Below are 26,182 nucleotides of genomic sequence, written 5' to 3' on the forward strand. Positions count from 1 at the left end.
CTGCAAAAGCTTGGAGGTTATAGCGAAGCCAATTTACTTTCAAAAATAATTTTTATATAATTTTTAAAGAGGATGTTGGAACACATACCTTTGGTAGGAATGTAGAACCATGATATGAACTTAAATTATGCATGTTTGTTGTAAAGTGATTAAAAAGTAGAGAAAATTTAAAAATCATTTAAATATCATTTCGAATTGATATATGAGAAATGCAGTAAGAAGTGTTCTTAAGCACGAAGGACGTGCATAATTTTTTTTGTTGCATACAGTCCAGGAACAAAATCCATTCTTTCTATAAAATCGAACCTACAAGACAGTAACACATTGTACAGTATACTGTAGCTTGTACACTGGTAATAAATGTGCATATATTCTAACTACAATAAATCGTACAATCTAACATACAAACCATTAATTAAGCTATACTTCAAATACCATCTAACGTAAAAATGATAAGAAATGTATCTTCTACATACCATCTAATTTATAAACTAATACATAATGCAATTTAACCTGCGACCAGGTAATAAATTATACAGTCTAATAAAGCAAGTAACAAATGGACCCTTGATACTAACAAACCTGAATAAATGACAATTTAGCCTAACAAAAGAGTAAAACACGTTCCCTAAACATCAGCTAACCATACACAGTAAAGTATAATTCATCTACTTAAAAACAGTATTAAAGCTACATACGTACTCCATATCTAACATAAAAACAGTATTAGATCTACATACGTACTCCATATCTAACTTAAAAACAGTATTAAATCTACAAACGTACTACATATCTGATGGGAATTCTCTTATATCATGTACTCTTTTATATTATGAACTGCTATTTAGACACCTTAGATATGGGGAATACTGGGTTATAGCTTCTGTTTGTGTGTTTTGTGCAATCAAATACCTATGATGAATGTATTCACTTTATTACCTCTTTGAATAAGCTGATCAACTGCCATCCTTTATTATAGCTGACACATGTATTTTCTATATCTTGAAAAGACTTATTTTCGTAGTGTGCTGTGTGTTTTGTCTAAATCTGTCTAGCACCTGCAAAAGTAGAAACAAACCCACCTACGCAATGCTGTTATCTATGTGTATAAATACTTCAGTTCTAGATGAAATAAACGGAAATCTCTGTGAATAGCAATGTGTCAGTGCGTGTTCATTTAGACTCCTCCAGGCGCGCCCGAACACTCTGTGGTAAATCACACTTTCTCGCTCATAGCACAGAACTAAGAGTTAATAGAAGTAAAAAAGGCTGGAAGGCATGACGGAAGATCTGAAAGATATAATCTGAGATTCCTTAAAATCTAACAATTTGGTGTCAGAAGTAGGATTACTCCGGACCAGGGTAAGTGTGTTTCTTTCTTCCCTGGTGTGGTGTATTTGGAACCGTTGTAGTATAATTGAGTGATTATCTGTCTGTCGATAATCTGCACTCTGGTCTGTGACCCTCTGTAACATCATGCCTGCCTAACAATTAATAGAAGTAAAAAGGCATAATCTGAAAGGCATAATCTGAGATTCCTTAATATCTAACAATATCCAACTTAAAAACTGGTTTAAATCTACATATGTACTACATATCTAACTTAAAAACAGTATTAAATCTACATACATACTTGATATCTAACTGAAGAACAGTATTAAATCTACACACATACCACATATCTAACTTAAAATCAGTATTAAATCTACATACATACTATATATCTCACTTAAAAACAGAATTAAATCTACACACATACTATCTACATACATAATCTAAACTACAAACCAGTGTATACTTTAAATACCACCTTACCTTAGAAAAAGTAACATACAGTAACATACAGTATATAGCCACAAAATACCATCTAACTTCAACAAAACTGTAATGAATAACACAATATAAACAGTAACTTCCTGCAACTACAAATCAGTAATAAACACTGATTTTATAGTCTAGTATTTATAGCTAGCATACAAACCTGTAATACAATGATCGAACCTTATTTACAAACCAACAATACATAATACAATTCGACTAAGCTAATCCAAACTAATAATAAAGTACAGAATCTATAAACCAGTAAAAAAAAACAAAAACAAACAAACAAAAAAAAACCAAAGCAGTCCAACAAATCTATTCCATTCAGTTGTTTGACCTTCCTGTGACCTTGACCTGTTTGAATCAATTCCAAAATGTAAACAGTTCATCTTCTGGTTATACTGTTAATTCTATATAAATCCTACAAACATTCAACCATCTGTTCTTGAGAATCTCAGACTGACAGATGGATGGACTGGGGGACAACCGAAAAACATAACGCCTCCTTCATCTAGTGGCAGAGGCATAAAAATTCAACTTACAACTGAGTAATAATTATATAATCTAATAAGTAAAATAATAAACAGACTACTTCTCCATGCATTTTCTATAACGCTTATCCTATACAAGGTCACAGGGAGCCTGGAGCATTTCCCACGGAACGCGGGACAAAAAACAGGGGACACCCTAGACGGGGTTCCAGCTCATCACAGGACACAATCACACACACATATAAAAATACTACGGACAATTTAGAAATGCCAATCAGCCTAAAATACATGTCTTTGGACTGGAGGAGGAAACCGGAGTGCTCGGAGGAAGCCTCCAAAGTGCGAGGCAAACATGCTAACCACTCAGCCACTCTGCCCCCTAGACCCTTTCCATCGAACGTAATAAAGTTTGCAGTAATAAATGATACATATGTCTTTTAAGCACCATGTAACCCATGTAACCTACAAAACAATACAATTCAATCTATCCGCTACAATCTAACCTGCATCCTCTAGAAGTTCACAGAAGAAGGCCAATCCTTTCTGTTTCAGCTCAGCTTCAGTAATATTTAGACTGTTGAGTCACTGTTTTAATAAAACCTTTGATCCTTCACACTGACCTACCCACTCACTGTGTCTCATGACTCAATTATGCCACATTACAGAAGGATAAGGTCAATATAGCAACTCCACACACACACGCACACACACACACACACACACGCACACACACACACACACACACACACACACACACACACACACAGCATGAGGATTGTTAAGCCTTCAGATAAGCTTCCACTTCATGCTGAGCCAGATGACCTAACACTAACAAAGCATCAATGAATTATCAAATATTTATTAAGATGAAAAAATAAAAAAACCCAGAAAAACCTGTGTGTGTGTGTGTGTGTGTGTGTGTGTGTGTGTGTGTTTGAGGAATTATTAATGTGTTATGTGCTTGAACGACATACAAGGTGCAGGCAGGTGACAAATTAAAGAAAAACACTGGCTCTATATCCTATGGGGGTATTTTTTTTCCTTTTTTCCAAGCAGGTTTTGCCTCCACTTGTGCCTTAAGAGAGATGCGTGACTGCAAATCAATAGAAAGTTCTTCTGACTGATCACCTTTATTCTATAATGAAACATTTCTATCCTGTTCTAGGGCAACAGGGCTGGTTTGATGAGCATGAAAACGATGTAACTCATATGTTATACCAATTATACACCTATGGGAGATTTTGGAGCAATGTGTTAGACAGCGTTTTCTACCACCACCATCAAAACATCAACTGAGGAAATATCTACAGTGTCAAACCGGATTGTTCATTTAACTCAAAACATTTGAGGAAACTAATTACCTCAAAATTTTTAAGTTGATAAATCAATTTCTTTAAGCTGAATACACTTAGATATGACAAAAATTGAACTCAAACTTCTTATATTTAAGTTTTTTGGCTTAAAGAAATAAATTTATCTACTGAAAAATTTTGATTTAATTAGTTTCCTCAAATTTTTTAAGTTAGATGAACTTATCCATTTTTACAGTGTAGAGGGGAGGTGTTCATCCCTCCAGAACACATCTAGAGACTTGCAGAATCTGCGCCAAGGTGCATTCAAACTGCTGTGGTGGCGTATAGAGGCCTAAGATCTTATTAATGCATGTTATGTTGTTTTCTCTTTCTTTCCTCCTTTAATCCGTATATCTATTCATGATTTTTTTTTGGACATTTTTGCTGAAAGTATATTTTATCCATATTACCATCAGAAGTTAGATGGCATGACTGCCCAATCTTTTCTGCTCTTTATCATAGCCATAACTGATTTTCTACTTGGTTCGTAATGACTTCTAATAAGCTCTCCCACACTCACAGCACAATTTAAATAACAGACAGCTCCCAAGGAGAGCCAAGTGATCTTATTTTGTAAATGGCAATATATATATAATTTTGGCCTGTCGGCATAAAATGACATTTAATGACCATTGGAATGAAAGGACTGGGGCTTTTTTTTTTTTTTTTTTTTTAATAAGGATGTCTGTTCCATTGCCTTGGTAACCAGCAGGTTAGAATGGCAGGCTAATCAAGGGCACGGTAGCAGAGGCATCTTGCCTACTCCAGCCTGTCTCTAACTAGTAAAGTACCTTTCATCAGAGCTAAAGTGCATGAAAGGAAATGAAGATTCAGGAAAAATAGACTTCAAGCCCTCAATGGATAGACTACTAATGGGTTTGAAATATGGTCATGCCATACAAACCTGTTCATACTGCTTAGGTTGAAATCAGTTACTGAAAAATGGGAGCAGCATACACACTAACATAAAAACACAACCTTAGACTACTTATATAATGCACATACTATACAGTGGTTTATAACTCTGTGGCAATAATGCATTCTAGCGGGTGACGCTCTAATGTTGAATATTTTGGCAGAAGCCATATGTTGGGAGTGAACTTATTTACAGTATACGTAACCCTGAGAAAACACTTCACGTGCTCAAATTCTGACTATAACGATATAGTTCTGAAAAAGACAGACTTTCATCAACCGAAATATGTTTCTTGTTTGCATGTATCTCAAAGAGAAGTGAAGTTTTAGCGTTTTAACATCTAGCTACCACCCAAAAGTAAAAGTACCACACTAGTGACAATTTAGGAATCGAACCACCAACCCTCGGGGTGCGAGTCAAGCGTGCGAATCACTAAGTCACTGTGCTCCCCCATACCTCTACATTTACCGCTTATGGAAAAACAACATTACTGCCAAAAAGAATGAGTAAGAATTATAAGTTTACAATAAGAAATGCATTCTCAAATCATCCACATCATCTGAATTTCTGTCTCATCAACTGAGATAAAAATCACTTGAGAATTTAAAAACATGAGGCTCATCATGGTCTCTTTACTCCACTGATCTCTGATCACTCTAATATTGATGGGAAATAATCTGTGATTCATTCACTCAGTTCTGTAAAGAACTGCTGGCTAGAACATTTATCGGAATCTGATCTTCGGATTATTTTTGTCTGCTTTCCAGATTTCAGCCACAGTGACATCTTATGCATTTTGTCAGACCTCCATACATTTCACAAACTCAGACCCAGAGTCATATTAGAAGGCATCACCAAGGTGCTGGAAGACTAAAGTCTTAAACTCTGCTTTCGGTGTAAGGAGCCTGAAAGAAAATTCATTAGCTCATATTAAATTCACTGTCAACACACCACCACCCCTCTCTCACCTTCATCCACGAACACTCGAAGTGACGTTAATAGCTAATGCTTTAAATGAACACTCCGTTAACTCACATTATTTAAGACATTAGTTAAACTTTAACAAACAGTAATCCTTAGCAATATTAAACCATGACTAATGGTTCATAACAAAATGCTGTGTTCAGAGTTAAATGCACAGAATGACAATTTAACTCTAAAACTACGTACATGATTTTTATTTGAATTCTTCTTATTACATCACCACATTATTCTAAATTGTATTTTTTTTTATTGTCTTTTGATTTTTATGCTAGAATCTTATTGCATTTGACAACACTTATTTTTCTTTTCTTCAAGTGCTGCTGAAAAACTCTTACCAAGAAAGAGAGTGCTACCCAAGAAGAAAACATGGCAACCTCAAAGGCATGAACTGTATTCGGGTCAAAACGTAACTCTGAATCGAGAACCGAGAGTAAATATCTTTAAGTTTCTGACTTGTCACCAACTTTGAAGATGACCCAACATAATTAGCACTTAACTGCTGTTTGTTTAAATGTTAACTCCATAAGGAACACCAGGATTAGTTCATGTTTATGCCATTGCAATTCCCAATGAGCACTAGGCTGGAGTTTATTAGTTATCTTACTTCACATGGGTTTATTATAGTCATTGATGACTAAACATTGGTGAATGAAAGTTTTCATTATTTCATTACTTTAATACGAACATTATTTTAAACACATTAATTTTATGTAATGTGTAAGTTTATTCATGCCAAAGTTCAATGTTTATAATGTTGTAAATAATGTTAGTTAGGGAAAGTGGTACCAAATCATATCACATGTTTAACCAGACTATAATGCGATTCTTACAATGTTTTATTTTGTCTGTAGTTGCACCTCTCCATCCAAATAAATATTGGCTTCATTCCTCATCACTAAAGACCCAGAGAGCGCATTCAATTCCCCTCTTTCATTTGTTCTCCTACCCACTCTCCCTCCCTCATTCTGTCAGTGTGGGTTTTAAGCAAGGCTGCATCCATGACTCATTCCTCCCTCTAGCTATGCCATCACTGCTAATGATAATTGGTTGGCAATTGACCTTTCTGGTTGGAGAACAGTTAAATAATAATTAAAAGCAGAAGAAAAAAAAAACATATGACTATCAGCCTTACCTCCCTATGCTCTGGTTTACAGATGGCTTTCTCTTGCTATACAATATATCTAATTAATGTGTCACATTTGGTATCCTGTAATTGCACACCCTTCTTTGCAATCTTTGGAATGTTGAGCATTCTGTATCTGACGGACAAAAACTGCTACATAGGCTCTAAAACAAGAATGAATAGGAAATGTGATTATTGCACCACCAATTTGATCACATTATGAGCTCATCATCATTTCTGCCAGGGTCTATTGTTATTATACAAATACATGCCTGTTAATTATTTCACATCTGAAATACGTATACAGCAACATTAATCAATATATACATATTTAAAAAAAAAAAAAAAAAAAAAAAAAAAAGACCTTAACTAATCTGGAAAAATTTAGCTTGTCACAAGAAGCATTGGACCAACAATGATAATTCTAGTGCCATAAAAATCACAACTTCACATTACTGAAGGTTTCATCAGCACCTCGAGTGTGATTCAATTACTTTTTCAGACTGAAGGGAAAAAAAAAAACTTTATGTAACATAGGAATTATTAATGCACACAATTTATTTATTTATTTATTTATTTTAACATCCCTACCCCTAGTGGATCTTCCATGCAGAGACTAGAAAAATAAAGATTTTTTAAAAGGTTACAGGGAGGTTCTTGTATCTTCTCAGATTTGCAAAGCAATTGTAGTCACCCTTTAACAATTGTTCAGAATTTAGTCCTTATCTTAGCAAGACAAGGTCATTTGTTTGTGAGATAAGACACAAGATACAATGAGAGAGAGAGAACCAAATGAAAACCAAACCACTGACCCATCACCACCAATTAACTTCCTCAGCAGCACTCAACCACCTCATCACTACTGAACTCCCTCAACATTACTGAACCACCTCACCACCACCACTTATCACATTTGAACCACCTGACCACTACAGAGCCATCTCATAAGCATTTAACTTCTACATCACCATTGAACTTCCTCAAACCAGTAACCCACCTCACCACCACTGAACCATCTCACTGTTACTAAACCATTTCACTACCACTGACCCCAATCACCATCATGGATCTACCTCAACAACACTACACCATCTCACCACCCCTGAACTACTTTATCACCACTGAACCACTTCACCACCACTGAACCATCTCACCACCTTTAAACATCTGCATCACCACTGAAGCACCTCACCACCACTGAACTACCTCAAACCACTTACCCACCTCACCACCACTGAACCATCCTCTATTACTAAACCAGCTTACCACTACTGACCCACATCACCATCATGGATCTACCTCATCACCACTAAACCATCTCACCACCCCTAAACTACTTTATCACCACTGAACCACTTCACCACCACTGACCTTCCTCAAACCAGTGACCCACCTCACCACCACCGAACCATCTCACTATTACTAAACCACCTCACCACTACTGACCCAAATCACCCTCATGGAACTACCTCATCACCACTAAACCATCTCACCACCCCTGAACTACTTTATCACCACTGAACCACTTCACCACCACTGAACCATCTCACCACCATTAAACATCTGCATCACCACTGAAGCACCTCACCACCACTGAACTACCTCAAACCACTTACCCACCTCACCACCACTGAACCATCCTCTATTACTAAACCAGCTTACCACTACTGACCCACATCACCATCATGGAATTACCTAATCACCATTCAATCACCTCACCAGCACTGAAACATCCCCCACCACTGATCCACCTCAACACCACTGAACCACCATTTAACTACCCCATCACCATTGATCCACCTCTTTGCCGTTGAACTACTTCATCAGTACTCAACCACCTCATTACTAATTAGCCACATTACTACCACATCTAAATACCACAAAACCACCTCCCCACCACTGAATCACAGCATTACCTCTTTACCACTGAACCACCTCCCTAACACTGACTCACCTGCCACCTCACCACCACTTAACTAGTAAATTCATATTTGCTTTGCATAGTGAATCTACCACACTTTAGACCCAAATTCTATGCCCCTGGTGAGATACCAAAACATTTTTTATTTATTTATTTATTTATTTATCTATTTATTTATTTATTACAGTTTATTGCATTGTAGGCTGCTGCTAGGGTTATATATTGGTAAGCCAGATTTTACTACAGCAATTTTCAGTAGATGTTGCTTTAGTAGCACAACAAGTTTCATTAGAGCTTTGTACATAATAAGTAGCAAGACAGTTTAATACGTGAAGCAGTCAAATGTCCACAATAAAGATCATTAGTAAAATGAGGCAGGAAAAATAAACAGCCCATAACATACTGACATTACAAGGTTAAACTGCAGGAATTGTTAAATACTTTACGATGATCATTGGCCCTGATCAGCATGAGATATTAGCGGGCAACCATTAGACATGATGGGGTGAAATTAGTCATTAGTGTGGAAAGTGTTGAACAATGCCATGGGTCTAAAACGTTTAGCTCTTTTTGGCCAGGCAGAGCAGCTGACAGTAAAAGTCTGGCATTGAGCCAGCTAAGTGCAAGGTCATAGACAGAGTCCATAAAACCCACAAAGAGTCTGGAGAGAAACCGAAGGAAAAACTAAACAAAATGAAGGACATAATCACTTAAAAGTCTCAACACTGGTGAGATGAATGATGAAAGAAGCATGGCACAGAATGAGATTGCTGTGCACACAAGAAGACTCAGTCTCATCAGACACACTTATATTGCAGAAAAGTTTATTCAATGCTACACTTAAACAACTGGGCCAAGTGGAAACCTAATCACACAGAAACACTCCAAAAGAACCATACGAATACACAACAGCAAGGACAACCAATTTAATATGAGAGCTGATGTGCTGAAGAATGGATGAAGCAAAAGATGGGAGAAGATGGACTTTTGTCACTCACCCGCTGTTCCTGAGTGGCTACGAAAGTTTGAAACCCTGGAGCCACACCAAAGCCCAGCTCGTGTACGAACGGAGGCTCGGCTTGACTGTGGATCTGCACCCTCACGCCTGCCTCAAAAGCCGTCTCCTCTATACAAAGAAAAATGACAGACAAAGAGGGAAAAGAGATGAATAACTCTACACTATAATTACACGTAACCTCTCGAAGAGGGGTGTCCAATCTTATCTGCAAAGGGTCGTTTTGGGTGCAGGTTTTTATTCCAATCAAATAGGCACCACACCTGATTCCACCTGTTTAATCAGTTGAGCAATAGGCTCAGGAGTGTTCTGATTGGACACCCCTTCTCTAGAAACAATATATTTATCACAGATTGTTAAGTTCTTTGTCTGATACCAGTCAGAACCAAAATTTGAACCCTCTTCTGGCTGATTTCTTCTCGTCTGGGCCCAGGAAGAAGTCACACCGACTCCATCTTTCAGTGAAAGCTTCTTAGTGTAATGATACAGAAGGCATAGCATGTATACACACAGAAATACTGATAAAGAATGATAAATGTCAATTGGAACAGGTCACAGATAAAACGAAAACATCTATTACGTAGGTTCGAGTGATATAAGAACTAAAGACGTCTAGTCTATCAGATAATAAGAGAAGAAGAAGAACCGAGAGACAGAGTGAGGGTGAAAGGCGGGGTGATTAGGAATGCTCAAAACAACACATTCCAAGAATAGAAAACAAGTTTGTTCCAGTGCATCGTGACACAGAATTAAGACCTACAGAATTGAGACGCAGAGACCATGCTATGGAACTTATCACAGATAAAGCCGTTTATGTGTGAAGAACATCATATGGAAAGAAAGAGAAAAATCAATGAGTCCATTTCATATGATTTCCTTACAAAATTAAATGTTCTTAAATACACTATATGGCCAAAGGAATGCGGCACCTGACCAAACACACCCATGGGCTTGATGAGCAATCCATTCCAGATTTACTCTTTGTTCTTATAATAACCTTCTGAGAGGGCTTTGCACTAGATTTTGGAGTGTGGCTGTGATGATTTGTGTTCATTCATCCACAAGAGCATCACTGATGTCAGGTGAGGAGGCCTGTGGTGCTTTCGACATTACGGTTCATATCAAAAGTGTTCACTGGGGTTGAGGTAAGGACTCGTGAGTTCTTCTACTCCAACTTTGGCAAACCGTTTCTCCATGGACTGCAATTTGTGCAAGAGGCAATATCATGCTGGAGCAGGTGTGACCCTCTTAATTCCAGTGAAGGGAAATTGTAATGCTACAAAGACATTCTATACAATAGTGTGTTTCCAATGTGACCTCAGCCCTGACCTGAACCACAATGAACACCTTTGGGATGAACTGGAACGCCAACTGCACACCAGGTATCAGTGCCTGACCTCTCTAAAGCTCTTGTGGCTGAATGAGCAAATCCCACAGCAACACTCCAAAATCTTCTTGAAAGAAGAGTGGAAGTTATTATAAAAACAAATGCGGGGATAAATTTGGAATGGGATGTACAAAAAAACCGATATAGATAGTCTATAAACTTTTGGCCATATTTTGTTTGCTGTATATTCTAGAGAATAGTATGGGCATGAGTCATCAAAAATGCTTAAGAAACTTATAAGATTAAAAATGAATCTCCAAAACTAACTACACATACGGATAGCTCTGAAACACCCTTTTTTGATTTCAGAGGCACTTTAAAGCACTTGACGAGAAGCAGATGGTTAGGTGCACACTTGACCTGAGCAGCAAAAACAATGGAGCTAGTCATTTCCTTGACAATTTGAAGAGTTGGACAAAGTCATATCAGTTTGCTAAGTAGCCAGCAGAACAAAGTAATGAAGTTTGTTGTTAGAAATGTTTTTTTTTTTTTTTTTTTTTTTTTTAAACTCGCTCCTGTTTATACGTACAAACAGCTTTGTTGGCTGTTTTATAGTTATTTTGAGTTGATCCCACAACCCTCTAATGGCCACATAACAAGACCTCCAGGGACACAGTTGAGTCAATAAAATGCTAAAACATCCCTAAAATGGCAGCAAGGATAAATGGTGAGATCGAGTCAGCAAGGGCATGTTAAAACACTATTAGGTTGCAGAGTAATTATTTATGAAGCAAGATCTTTGAGGCTAGAGTCAGAACATCAACTGGACACCATCTTTTACACTCTCAAAAGCTTCTGATGTACACAAGATTTACTGAGTCAGCAGGCATCTTTTGAGAGGCTGTGGCAGGAGAACATGTCCTCAAAGGTTCCCAACAGAAACAGTGTCCAGAAACAATCAGTGTCCAGAGCAATGATGTAAATGTAACATGATCTGATCTTTTACACACTTGGGCCAATAAATAAGGGAATGCATTAGTGTGCGGACATCATTAAGGATGTATATCTTACTGTCTGATTTAGAAGACTAATGAGGAGATCACGCTAGAGGCAATGATGGTAAGCAAAGATTTCCTGAGATGACCTGAGGAAGAAACCTTGAGAGGAACTAGTCTCTAAAGGGAACCTGTCCTATTCTGGGTGATTTTATATATATATATATATATATATATATATATATATATATATATATATATATATATATATATATATATACACACACACACACACACACACACACACACACATATATACACACACACACACATACATATATATATATATATATATATATATATATATATATATATATATATATATACATACACACACACACACACACACACACATACATATATATATATATATATATATATATACATATATATATATATATATATATATATATATATATATATATATACAGAAAACTGAAAGCATTTTAAGATAACTTTGAAATGATATGTTGTACTCTAGAAGCATTAGAATGTTGCAAACTGCAACTTTAATACAGTGCGTAAGTATTCAGCCCCCTTGAACCTTTCCACATATTATAGTGTAGCCACCTGGAAGTAAATGGTCTTAATTGGGATTGTCATGAATCTTCCCAAAATAGTTTATAATATTAAAGTGGAGGTGAAAAAGCAATATAGTTGAATATTAATCGATTATTATTAATATCGCAAAATTATTTACAAACAAAAAATATTCAGTTGTGAATGCTTAAGTATTCATCGCCATTGTTGTGAAACACTTAAAGGAATTCTGATGCAACCAACCAACCAACCAACAATCTGAAAATTGCTTTTGTTTAAATCAACATTTGGCTCACAATTGTACAATATTTTACACCTTTAAAAACTAAACATATGCAAATCAATTGGTAAAAAAAAATCCAATTAAGTCTCTGGTTAAACCAGGGACCCTGGTTTTGTATCTAGTCAGCGTTGTGGGATTTGGTTCTTCAGATCCCACTGACGTTGCCTCATGACTAAAGGCTGGTTCATGTCGTGCAGCTCTAACAGCTCCCAATGCTGATCACGACTGGCATTAACACCATCTCCAACCCCGCAGTGTCTTCTTCATCCCTCTCGCTCTCTCTCTCTCTGACATTTCAGCCTTCTCTCGCCTTTAGCTTTGAGTGCTGTCATATCTTCCCTTTCTGGGAAACTGCCACCTTATATTATTTCTCAAGCTGTGTCATGAGCTGCATTAGGCTGCGGCACAGACAGAGAGAGAGCCACACAAACCAAATACTAACATGTGCACACAGACACACACACACACACACACACACACAATCTATATTAATCACACTGTCAGGCTGTAACTGAACTGACTGTCCTAAGCAAACACATTAGTGACAGTCAGCTAACAAATGCTTTTTTTTTGCATACGTAAACAGGGATTAAAGCATAACATAACATAAGAGAAATAGAATCATAATACTACCGTAGTTTATGTAATTAATGCATACATATAATCAGAATTTGAGAGAGAGAGAGAGAGAGAGAGAGAGAGAGAGAGAGAGAACGAGAGAGAGAACGAGAGAGAGGAATAAAAATGATGAAGAACTTTGATGGAAAGTTTCTCTCTTTTGGTTAGTCTGCTTTTTCCTTCTCTCAGCCTGTTTTACATTTCCGTGAGCTGCTCATTCTCACAGATCCCCCCCCCCCTCCCCCAAACTCTGGTGTGTTTCATCGGTTCAGCCTCTAAACAATCTGTGTGGGTGTGACCCCATCTTCTCTCAAATGTGTGGAGAGAGCAAAAGCATTGTTTGCTTAGCAGACCGAAAACAACCTGGAGTTAACAAGAGTACAGGAAACATGAGAAACAATGGGGGGGAAAAAAACAAAACACAGAAAGCACACATACACCCACACGCACAACCCCCACCCCCACAGCACCCCCTACCCCCCAAACACACACGCACAAACCCCATAAATAATAAGAGTATAAACACCAAGAGAAGCAGTAAGGGCCAGAGGTTGATGAACTGGAACATGTATTTTGAAGCCCCCTATAGGTTCAGTCTGTTGCAGTGCTGAGTGTACAGAGTCATTTTTTTTGTGGCTGTGAAGAAGAGAGCAAGGTCAAGTATATTCCTGCAGCTGCAACCACAACTTAATCACTGTGGAGGATATGCACCTTTTTACATAGCTCAGAAGGGCAAACCATCTTACTGTCAATTAAGAAAAGATGAGAGGAGATAAGGGGACAGGGAATGTGCAGAGATGAGAAGAAGATGTGAGATGAGGTGAGGTGAGAAAAAGTCCATACGAGGGGAAAGGGGCAGAGAAAAATTGAGAGGAGAAGAATATAGTAGATAAGACAAGAGGAGACGAGAGCAAAGGAGAAGAGAGGAGAGGAATGAAACATCATGGGATGTGCTGTTATAGGAAAATAATCAACGACAGGGTGCTGTGATGCAGCAGGACATGAAGCGAGGTTATTGTTAACAGTCCGGAGTTGATTCGTTTCTAATAACAGCACACCCCAAAGTGTGTTATTCTTATATCACAGTGATTTGCCAACAATTTTTTGTAGTTTATTATTTTTATTGTGTAAATAACATCTCCTTACAGAAAACTTCACCACATTCAGTACGTTTACATGGACAACAATAATCTGATATGAACCCGATTAAGACGATAGTTAAGAAACTAGCATGTAAACAGCGATTATCGATGACCTTAATCCGATTAAAGTCACACTCGAAGTAAGCACAAATGGAATTAAGACGTGTGGAGTATTCCTGTTATAGTCGCATTATCGATGTGCGTTACAGACATGTACACACCTTAATCACACTATTAACATCGTGTGAGAGTTTTCACCGCATTGTGAGACAGGACACGATCACACACGGCAGTGCTCAACAGTTTGACGGCAAACAAGAGAGCACGGCTGCGTCCCAAACCGCGTACTTACCTGCTATATAGTAGGAGAAATACATGTATCTCAGCTACAATACAGTAGGTAAGTATGCGGTTTGGGACGCAGCCCACGGCCTCAAGCAGTCGTCTATTTGCACGTACAGCACGACAAATGATTAACTGCACTTGAAGCGTTCGTAAAAATTTAAATAAAAACACCCAAAACTGTATACGGTACCATAACGAAGACCAACTGTATGTCGATACGTGAAATTCCGGAGGGAACGTCGGACGGCGTGGCGCGGTGACGTAATGACGTGTACCGTTAATCTCTCTATGTTCTATGACATGTAAAACAGGAAACATGAAAGGAGTATTCTAAAAGTGACTCATGTAAACACCTTAATCAGGATATTGTCTTATTCAGAATAAGGTCAATAATTAGATTACTGCTGTCCATGTAAACGCAGTCAGTGAAACCACTGAAACAATAAAGTATTAGAATGAGTTCAGTAACATAAAACTGTGATTTGTCTTGCAAGCAGAACTTCTGTCAGACTTGCTGTTCTGGAAAATAATCAGCATCTTCTGACCAATCAGAATGAAGAATTTGAATAGAGATTGTTAAAAAAGTAGACTCTACTACCAAATCTACCAACCAAGAAGAATCAGAAGACAAAATAAAAAACAACGAAATAAAATAGTGAAAACACTTTATATTGCTCTTTTGGAATGGACGGGAGTTTCATCTGTATTCTTTCATAACACTCACAATATGTGTGGATGAAATCAAAGATTTCTTTTGCAACAGCAAGCAAAAGTCAACCTCGTACGTTAATAAACAAGTCCACAGAGTTTGTTGAGTTCCACCCACCTTACCTCCGCTGAACCTCAAGCCAAAACTTTTTCTGGCCACTGCAACACATTGGAGGCATTGCATATGCATGCACACACTTCTTCTTTGCAACTTGCATTTCCAATTTTTTCTTGTACCCATCCATCTCCGTCTCTCTCTCTCTCTCTTTCACTCTCTCCTAGAATAAGATGGGATGATTGGGAGGGAGGTGAGGTGTGGGGTGGAGGGGAGATGGAGGACGGCCTGGTGGCTTGGGTAGATAACGTTGAGGAAGCAGAGGGGATCAACACGGCTCAATGTGTTCACTTATATTCCCCACACACTCGTAACAGACACGTAGGAGAGCTGTCTCTGCACACTCTATTGGCTCCCTTAATGAAAATAAATATAAAACAAAAAGAATACCACATGAGGTGAGTGAATTTCGGGGCATTTTAAAACATTTTCACAAGTAGTGCATGTTTTTTTTTTTTTTTTCTGCAAACAGTGGATTCCAAATTGTCAACACCCACACAAATAATACTTGTCGAAGCCTCCTCTGGAAAGAACAACAGCCCTGAGCTTCTTCCTGTAATGACTAACAAATGTGACAATGCACAGAGAAGATCTTGAACAACTCCTTCATGCAGAACATTGCAATGTATATAGAGCTTTACAGAAATCCAGATGTTTGTCCAATTTGATCCCGGTTGGGAAAACCAGAGGTGACCGTGACAAGGAAACACTCCCTGAGATAACATTAAGAAGAAACCTTGAGAGGAACCAGACTAAAAAGGAAATCCATGCTCATTTGGCTTGCACCCAAGAGTGAGATTTATTGCTTAATGTTTTGACTTTACTTTTATTTATCTTTCCTTTTTTGCTTCCAACCATGTGTCTAAATGTTTATTTATTTATATTTTTTTTTTAGCATTTATTCTGTTACGCTTGCTCAGTTTTATTCATTTTTAAACAATTCATCGTGGGTGTATTGTGAATTTTATGAACAGCAGTTGATATTACTACCACGGGAATTACTTTTCCAATTATAACATCCTGAATTATAAAATTCTCTTTTACCTAATGAATTAACTCCTATTATATTTGATTTATATAACAGCTTCCTCAGCAAGACTTCGTCTTAAAATAAGTAACTGCATCGTTCCATGTGTAAGAGATTACAATATCTATATCTATCAATCTATCTTTCTATCTATCTATCTATCTATCTATCTATCTATATATATATATATATATATATATATATATATATATATATATATATATATATATATATATGGTGTTTTAATTTCACAAGCCTTATACTATATAAAATGATAATGTACAGTTGATTAGAAACCACAATGAAACCTTTTTATTACTATTATATAGGGGTTTAGGTGCAATTGCAGGTTTATTGATATAAATGGAAAAAGCAGACAAATCCCAAGGGTAAAGATGGAGTCCAAGTCATAAACAGGCAAAGGTTCAGCAATCAACAAATGGGCAAAACAAACTCAATAACTAAACAAGCAGGGCCAGAACTGAAATAGAGTGCACTCATTGGTGAATCTTAGTAATGTCAGTAATGATCAGCTAGGAGCGATTCTTCACAATGGACTGAGAGAATGTAACAGACAACTTCTGAAAAAGTCTTAGCAGAGGTTGTGATCTGTCCGATCCAAATAAAGTGAAAGGAACACTGATAGTCTTTAGATTGTGTATAGAACATGTACTAAACATCAACGATCGTTGATAAATTGTTTAAAACTAGTTAACAGGCTGCTTTATGAGTCCCCTAACAATTTGTTGGTGGTCTATGGACTCGTCTGTAAAGTGTCTGCACTGGAAAATCCATCAAAACTAATAAAACACTGAAATTTTTATGGTAAAATCTACTTCGTACAAAAACGGGCCATTATGATGTCGAGCTCGTCATGATAAAATGTGTCAGATTTAATAAATTGTGTGCTTTAGTGTGAATAAATGGTGTAAAATGAGTCTTTACTGATATTACGGTAGATAGTATATCACTATTGAGAGGCGTGAGAGCATAGGTCTTTATGAAGAGCACAAAATGATCCCATAGGAAGAGGAATGAAGTGGCTGAGTGAATCTCAGTGAAGCAATAAGACACACTTTACTCTGTGTAATGCTCCCAGGAGAGAACTCACACTGAAAACACTGACAGAGCGTTTGACTGCTTTATTAATGTACTACAGCAAGAACAAATAAGAACTTAAGAGGCCTGGAATTATGAGGATTACGTTCATATTAGTCTAATGTGTGTTTTAACAGAGAGGTGGAGTTTGCAGGTTAAATTAGGATTAACAAAACTGCATTTATTTTGTGTGTGTGTGTGTGTGTGTGTGTGTGTGTGTGTGTGTGTGTGTGTGTGTGTGTTTAAATATAAAATGTTTCAAATCACATTCAACAAATTAACAAGAAAACGGTCTATTTGAATGGGATATGTTTGAATTTTTCAGTAATGCTAGCGAATTATGATAAATTACAGAGAATGGCGTGTCTACACAGTGTACATCGTGCAGCATGTGGACCAGGGGTGTCAAACTCAAATTCTGTCTGGATCACATCAGCATTTTTTTGTGAGCCTTTAAAGGGCCGTAATCTAAGGCTATTCATTTTCATATACATTATTTTTTTCTATCGATTAACAGGAGAATAGGACGTTTGTAGGAAAAAGAAAGGCTAACGTGAACTATTCAGATGTATGAACTATTAAGTAATAGAATGTATTATACTGAGTAAAGTTTAAAAAAAACAAACAAACATATATCTGTATCCCAAATATCGAAAAGATATAACATTATATTGGATGGGATTAACTCTGTTAAGAATATACATGTTCTTGGTCACCCCCCCCCCCCATAAAAAAAAAAAAAAAATCAACCAGGGAATCACACTAAAGGCCAACACCCAGAGGCATAGCTGGCAAAGGAAGGATTTTGGGTTTGAATCCGCCAGAAATATTTTCTAAACAGTTCCAAGCACTAATCTGTGGGGGTTAAAATAACACACATACAGTGCAGCTGGTTTTATATATACTATGTCAAATAGTAATTTGAGTAATCACAGTCCGCTCTGAAAGGCATTTGGGTTTGAGATCAAAAGATGAACATGAGACAATAAATCAGAATTTCAGCTTTTTATTTCCTGATATTTACATCTAGATGTGTTAAACATCTTAGAAAATGGCAACTTTGGTGGCAGACCACCCAACTTTTAGGTGCGCAAAAATATTGGAACAGATAGTCTTAAAGTAAATGAAAGTAAAGAAGACTTAATATTTGGTTTGCATATCCCTGGCTTGCAAGAAGTGCATCAAGCGTCTGACCCATTAACATCACCAAGCTTCTTTTGTGATGCTTTTACAGACTTCCCACAGTTTCTTACAGTTGTTGTTGGGTTAAGGTTTGGTGATTGACTTGGCCAGTCTAAAACGTTCCAATTCCCCCCGCGATGAAGTCCTTTGTTGAGTCGGCAGTGTGTTTTGGGTCATTGTGTTGCATGATGAAGTACCTCCCAATTAGATGGGAAGGATTATTATGAATTGTTTAAAAATCAAGCCAACATGACACACCTGGGTAACCGGAAACACCTGTCAGTCACAGGTTCCAATATTTTTGATGATTAGAAAAATGGATGGGTTAAAATAAAAGGTACCATGTTTTAAGTTGTTCAACACATCTAGCTGTAACCATCAGGACATGAATGCTGAAATTCTGATCTGGTCTCATGTTCATCTGATATCAAACCCAAATATCTTCAGCGTATAGCAAAAACAAAATAATTGGCTTTGGAGTTCCAATACTTTCAGAGGGGACTGTATATTATGATTCATAGATAATGAATTGTATAATGAAGTTCATGAAAGGTGAAACCAGTAAAGAATCGAAAAAGTGAATATTAAGTGAATATTATATGTATATGTGGAAATGGATTTAAAATTTGGTTGGAAACAAATGTCCCCACAAGGATAGGAATACCTGACAGTTGTGACCTTGTGGGGACATCTTTCGGGTACCCACAAGGAACATCACTTTCTTACAAAAACTGCAGCTTTAATTAAACAAACAAACACACAGAAAAAGCCAAAAGAGACAAAATGTTTCCTTTTGGTTGCTGAGGTTAAGGTAAGGGTTCGATTTAGCATAGCTTAATATGTAGATTTATTGTGTGTGTGCGTGTGTGTACCTGTCTCGCCCCACACAGGCAGGTACTCATCTTGCTGAATATCCAGCATAATCTCCAGGCCATTTCCAGTCCCTCCTTTCATCGTGGTTCTCAAAGCCTTGCCCTCCTCAGCTGCGTTGAACATATAACACTTCCCATATCGTGTAAAAACCTGCATAAAGTGAGGAGAAAGAGTAACGTGAGTGTGACAGTCCATTAAGTACTAGGCAGCATTAAAGTTTAGGTTTGAAAGATGTTATAAAAAATAAATCATTCCATCAGTAAGTTCAGCAGGAGATAAATTTAGCTCCACTGCTGCTGGACAGGCAGAGACGCAGGCTTACAGCAGTGATGATGCAAAAAGCTGCAAATGGATCGCAGTGAGCAGAGGCAATCTAGTCTGCCCCTGGGTCACGCTTTCTCCATCAGTACCCCCAGATCTAGAATGAACTCTACTTTGGGAATTCGATGGTCTCGAACTAAGGACAAGGAAATGGTGACTGTGCTTTTACAGCCCTCGGCTTTACACGGCGGACCGAATAAGGACAACTCCATCCCATTAGGAAGTAATGGAGCATGAGGACAAACATGCCACCTTCTCATCCTTTCTCCTTCTCTCTCGCTCTCCCAATCATTCTCTCTCTGTTCTTGTCATTAGAAGCCCTGGGGAGGCAGGGGTTTGTGGTTGATTGTGGACAGGTAATGGAGTATAGAAAGCAGGAGACAGTTGGAAGAAAAGCTAGAAAACTAATAGTGGACTGGCCACATTGTTTGTTCTTCGAACTGGACAAGAAAACAGTCAAAAACAGAAACACAGCAAGAAACTCCTGAGAGAATTGGCTTCACTTGTACAAAACCCTATTGCCTGTCAGAGATGGACAAATCACTAGGTTGAGACAAGCACAAGCACATTACATATCAGTTCTTCACAGTTGCCTGGCAGACAAGTAGATTCAGTATGATGTTGACATCACGGTCACTAGCATTCACTTACCAGAGGAATAAAAAAAACCACTCCGTTCCCTACTGAGTTTAGACATTGTTTGAGTAGATGGTGAAATGTTTTCTCTTATGTTTACTGAATAGCTGGTACTGAATCCACCCCAAAACTATTCTAGAGTAAATTTAATGCTGCTGAAATTCAGAGCATGGAAGCCTGGAAAATTATTTGACTATGAATTTGAAATTTTTTTTTTTCAATTGTTTTTGAATTATATACATATCACATTGAATACAATTCTAGGGGTAAGATTTGTCTTTAAAAACATATTAGTCGAAATGATGGGTTATGGTTTTGAGATAAAATGAAAAACAGAACCCTAAATATTAATCTAAAAAAAAAATGCATATTTGATGTAAACTAGGTGAAAGTTGAACCGTCTAGAATTCCAAGCGAAAATTAAACACTTTCGGAGGGTTTACACTCGACATTTACTCGATAACAGTCTTCGCACCCATGAAGTGAAATGTGGAAATGTGAATAAGAGTTAACTGGAGTCAAAATGGAAAAATAATGAGGTTCATCAAAAGTTTTCTTTTTTTATGTTCTGTTGAAATACTTAAATTCCTATTAAGCAGCTATTGTAACTTAAGCTGTTAGCTGATAATGATTGCCTGCAAGCTACCTAGCTAGAACATGACCTAAATTGTGACACGAAGCATATCCCTGCTGAAAAATGAACAAACAAACAAACAAAAAACAATACAAACAATCACAGAAATTGTAATGGTTTCCACTACAAATACCATTAAAAACCATTAAAACAATTACCAAATGGTTTCCATTACATAGTAGGATGTTCTAAGGACATAATGGTATCCACTAGACATAAAGACATAAAGCAAAAGAAGGTAACAGATTACCAATAGAGACCCACAGGGACCATTACAGTTTACATTAAAACCAATACAATTCCCATTATAACCATTAAAAATTATACGAGAGTTTCTATTGTTTTTTTTGTTTGTTTGTTTTTTTTCAGCAGGTATACTAAACATCAAGCGTTTACCATCACTAGCCATTTGTTTAGAATATTAAACTTTTTTTATTTTATTTGTTTGACCACATTTAAAGTGTCTACTTTTCCCTGGGAATCCTGGATGGTTCACCTTTGGGCTAAATGACATAATTAGATGTTTTTTATTTATTTATTTATTTATTTTTTAGGGTTCAGATTGTATTGTTGTTGTTGTTGTTGTTGTCCCCCCCCCCCCCCCCCCAGAGATTGCATAACCTTTATTTTGAAATACATCTATTAAAGCCAAATCTTAAATCTTATTTTGTAATAAATGTTTTCGTATACATTTTGTTCACAACTTAATTTATTGTAAATTGAAATTTTTGAAATTATATTTCAGAGGACTTGCACACTGTAACTATAATGACTTGGGATTCTACAGATCAGTATTGTAGTCATTTTTACGCTTAAGGAAAGAAAAAAAAAAAAATCACCACCCCAACACATATTGGCTGACATAACATGTCTTATTTTATAAACTCAGCACATTTTTTTTTTGTAGCTAATTATGTATGCTATGCAATGTTGCTAATTGTATTAATTGTTTAATTAATAAACAAATCAGGTTTTTAGGTTATTAATTATTTGTAAAACCATCAACAACTTAAGTCCCACTAGTATGTTAGTGATATCTGGGGTGACTACATTCATCCAGGTCTTTGCCACTAAATGGGTGAGTGTGAAGCCTAGCGTTTTAAAGAAAATTAAGATCCAGCGTTCTAAAATATAATGGTGATCGGATCATAATTTGATTGAGGATTTCATCTGGAGGAGTACTCTTAATTTATTTACAGCTAACGATGTGTCTGCTTTATATAGTCTTTATAGCCAACTGATCAGTATTCTGGGCTAGTGGGATAGTGGATGCTAATCCAGGGCACTAAAAATCACTACCTCACATTCACATAATTAATGAAGAAGGTTTGGATGAATTTGACTGAAGGGATTCAGGTTGTTAACGAGTATGACAAAGGTTCCCAGCAATGTCCATAACCTGATCTGTTCATGACTAGTTCATGTTAAAGTGAAATATATTCATGATTAGTCTAAAGTAAAAACTCATGTCTTATAATCTCTAGAATCATACCTGTCAGAACAGAAGGACGCGTTATATGTGGATGAAACACTGTTTAATTCATTGACGGACTGCTGTGTCACACTGGTCGTATGTTTGTACTGCTCTCGGCACACACCTTGTTGATCTCTGCTGAGCAGACTGTGCTGTAGTTCCAGAACACACACTGATATCGCTGATAACACGTTGAAAAGGCTAACTGTAGAGACCTTATCGAGACCTGCTCAGCTTTGAATCCTTACAGCACATTCATTCACACACACACACACACACACACACACACACACACACACACACACACACACACACACACACACACACACACACACACACACACACACACACACAACATCAACAAGGCCTGGCGAAAGCTGCCAAACTCTAGCCTGGATCACCAGCATGAATTTTCAGAGTGCAATAATTCAAGCATCAGTGCCTCTTAAAAGTGGCTACGAAATGCTGGCTACAGCAAGAGAGAGAGAGAGGGAGAGAGAGAGAGAGAGAGAGAGAGAGAGAGAGAGAGAGAGAGAGAGAGAGAGAGAGAGAGAGAGAGAGAGAGATGGAAGACTGGAGGTCAATTGGTTTGGTTATAATATTGATGTAAGGCTTACTTAAATCTGTCCTTCTCTGTTTCTCTGCCTTACCTTCTGTCTATTCGTGTGTATGTGTGATGTTATGTGTGATGTGATTTAAGCATTAAAACATGGACACAACTTATACAGTAGGGTTAAATAGGGGTGTCCCAAAATTCTCCAAAACATAGGAGACTATGTTTGCCAGCACCATGTCGTGCCTTCATCAGTGGATGTTCGTGGACGTCCATTTCTCGGTTGGACCACAACACTTCCAGTCTTTTTGAATTTGTTAATAAGTTTGTCAACAGTGTCGTGTGTGATGTGCTCGCCATGTTTCCCGTTATAGTCCATCGCAACCTCGCGACAGCTTCCCGATTTTCTCAAAGGCTATCTAAATATATAAAGTATGAAAAATTTTGCAAGACATTTTTTTTCTAAAAAGTGTTCATTTCACCTATGCATGGAGACTTTGGGGACACTCTATATACTTGACAATAGGGAAAATTCAAAAACAGCTTCATTAAATGTTCAGTCAAATCGTGTGTCTGGAGCGCGGCTTGACCGCTTTTATATGGACGCTCAAAACAGGTAGACTTTCTTCTCTTTTTTTTGCCATCAGCAGATTTTCTATCACATCATCCAGATCTCATTACTCACACTGGAACGTTTACCATCTTTTCTGGAGTTCTGAGAAAAAGGAGAAAGCTAGTTTATGTCAGTGGTAGGATATATGCAAAGTGCATAAAAAATGCCAGCAGGACACAGATATATTAGGACAAGAACTAACATTAACACTGTCTCAAATGCCAGCGTCACCAGTGAGAGGAATTCCAAACTTTTTAACCACTAAGCATATGGAGGAATCTACTGCCTTTATTTCAGACGTGAAAGACGGGCATGACAGCAGCATGAAATCTGGTATTTAGCAATCTCCGTATAATCCGTATAATCTCCCAACTAAGAGAACTGTGACTTGGTGGCAAGTGGTAAGATTCTTCATGGCATGCCACAGCTCCCAGACAGAGAGAAAACCCTGACATTTGTTGAGTTGACAAGTGCTGCCAGGAGCAAAATAATAATAATAAAAAAAAAAACACCTGGGCTTAACAGTCTGTCAGTCAGGTGTTCTAAATGTCTGTGGAGCTTTTATGATGTACGACTAGAGTGCACGGATCAGGGGACTCTTCCCATGAATTGTCAGTTCTGATGCTATCATCACAACATGGAGACGTATGAGAGTTGAGAGTTGCACTAATGCCCGATGATGAAAATGACTCATGAAGACCAGTCTTATTGTATCCTAAAACAAATGCTTTTTCGGCAATGATTTCTCTCACTAAGAGACATCAAGATTGTTGACATTAAGACACAAACTAAACACTGTTTTTTTTTTTTCGGGGGGTGCACAGAAGACTATTTAAAACCTCGGAGGGTTTCGGTCCACGTTTGGTATCCTACATCAAACTCATATATCACAATATATACTGCATACTCAGAATTAATGGCTCTTTAACAAGACCTTTTCCCATCGCCAGAGATATCCATCAATTACCTCCTTTCAGGGTCATTATACAGTATGCTATTTCTATTGAGCCCTTACTGTCTTCATATTGAACACATCACATTATACCGGCAGTGTAATTGTTTTGCAAAGATAACCTCAAATCAATCTGCTTTTTGGAACTCAGGACTCCAGAGGTGGTAGCGGATACATCCACATCTCTAATATAGAGCTAGAACCCCGCTAGTCAACAACCTGGCAGCATTAATACTGTGGCCGAGCCTATGGATATGAGTCTCCAAGTTCATAAAACATTCGTTGACTTTACAAGGTGACAATTGTTAATAGTGCTTTCCTGGATTTCCTGCATTACTAGAGTAAAAGATCTGCTTGATTTAGCCTCTGTTCAGTGGCACTTACTGGCATGTAAGAATTGTAGACAACTTAATTCAGAGGTGTAAAGCTGCCCTCGCCAACTGCAAAAGCTTCCATAAGCGGGTGTTATTTCTCTGGCTGTTCCTGGGGTATAGATAACACAGAAGAGGTATGCCAGGAATGATCAATCTTTATTACTACAGAGGTATCAGGATATAGGTTTTATATGATGTTTGTGTAAAATCTGCACATTACACCACACTATGAGAAAGGACTGATTCCAAATGGAGGCTGTACTTTCTGTCCCTGAGGAAGTGTTTCCATCATAAACACTGCTATACAAACCTCCCCTGTTCAGGTAGATTTGTCGTCAGGGCCTGTCAAGTTAATTCTCTTTAAATCCCAGCATTGTGAAAATGTAATGTAGCACATGATATTGATGTAATGGTCCTGTTTAAATCACTTCACTTGTGGAATCATGTCATATCAAAGGAAATACGTACAACCAAAGACATTGCATATTAAGAGAAGCACTGTGTCTATTCATGATGATGGAAACCAGTCTTTAACTGGTAATATTTAAAGTCAGTGGTAAATTCCTTGTTCTCATTCTTTAACTTCAATAATGAATTAAAGTAAGGATAATAAATCCGGCTGTACCACTGGGTGTTCTGTCTTGTGAAATAATTTTATGACCTCTAATTACATTTGGCTATCTACACGA

The 26,182-nt window shown here is 37.4% G+C and overlaps 1 protein-coding gene across 1 annotated transcript in view; it reads right to left on the reverse strand.

Moving 5' to 3' along the window:
• asic2 (acid-sensing (proton-gated) ion channel 2) overlaps positions 1 to 26,182 on the reverse strand; it is a 160,618-nt gene that overhangs the window by 23,386 nt on the left and 111,050 nt on the right. The window contains exons 2-3 of the mRNA XM_017458691.3: positions 19,936 to 20,086; positions 9,607 to 9,734 (exon numbers count right to left, since the gene is read on the reverse strand). Of these exons, the coding sequence (XP_017314180.1) occupies positions 9,607 to 9,734; positions 19,936 to 20,086 (279 nt within the window). The remainder of the gene's footprint in view (positions 1 to 9,606; positions 9,735 to 19,935; positions 20,087 to 26,182) is intronic.

The sequence above is a fragment of the Ictalurus punctatus genome, chromosome 2 (assembly GCF_001660625.3).
Source record: "Ictalurus punctatus breed USDA103 chromosome 2, Coco_2.0, whole genome shotgun sequence".
Taxonomy (NCBI): domain Eukaryota; kingdom Metazoa; phylum Chordata; class Actinopteri; order Siluriformes; family Ictaluridae; genus Ictalurus; species Ictalurus punctatus.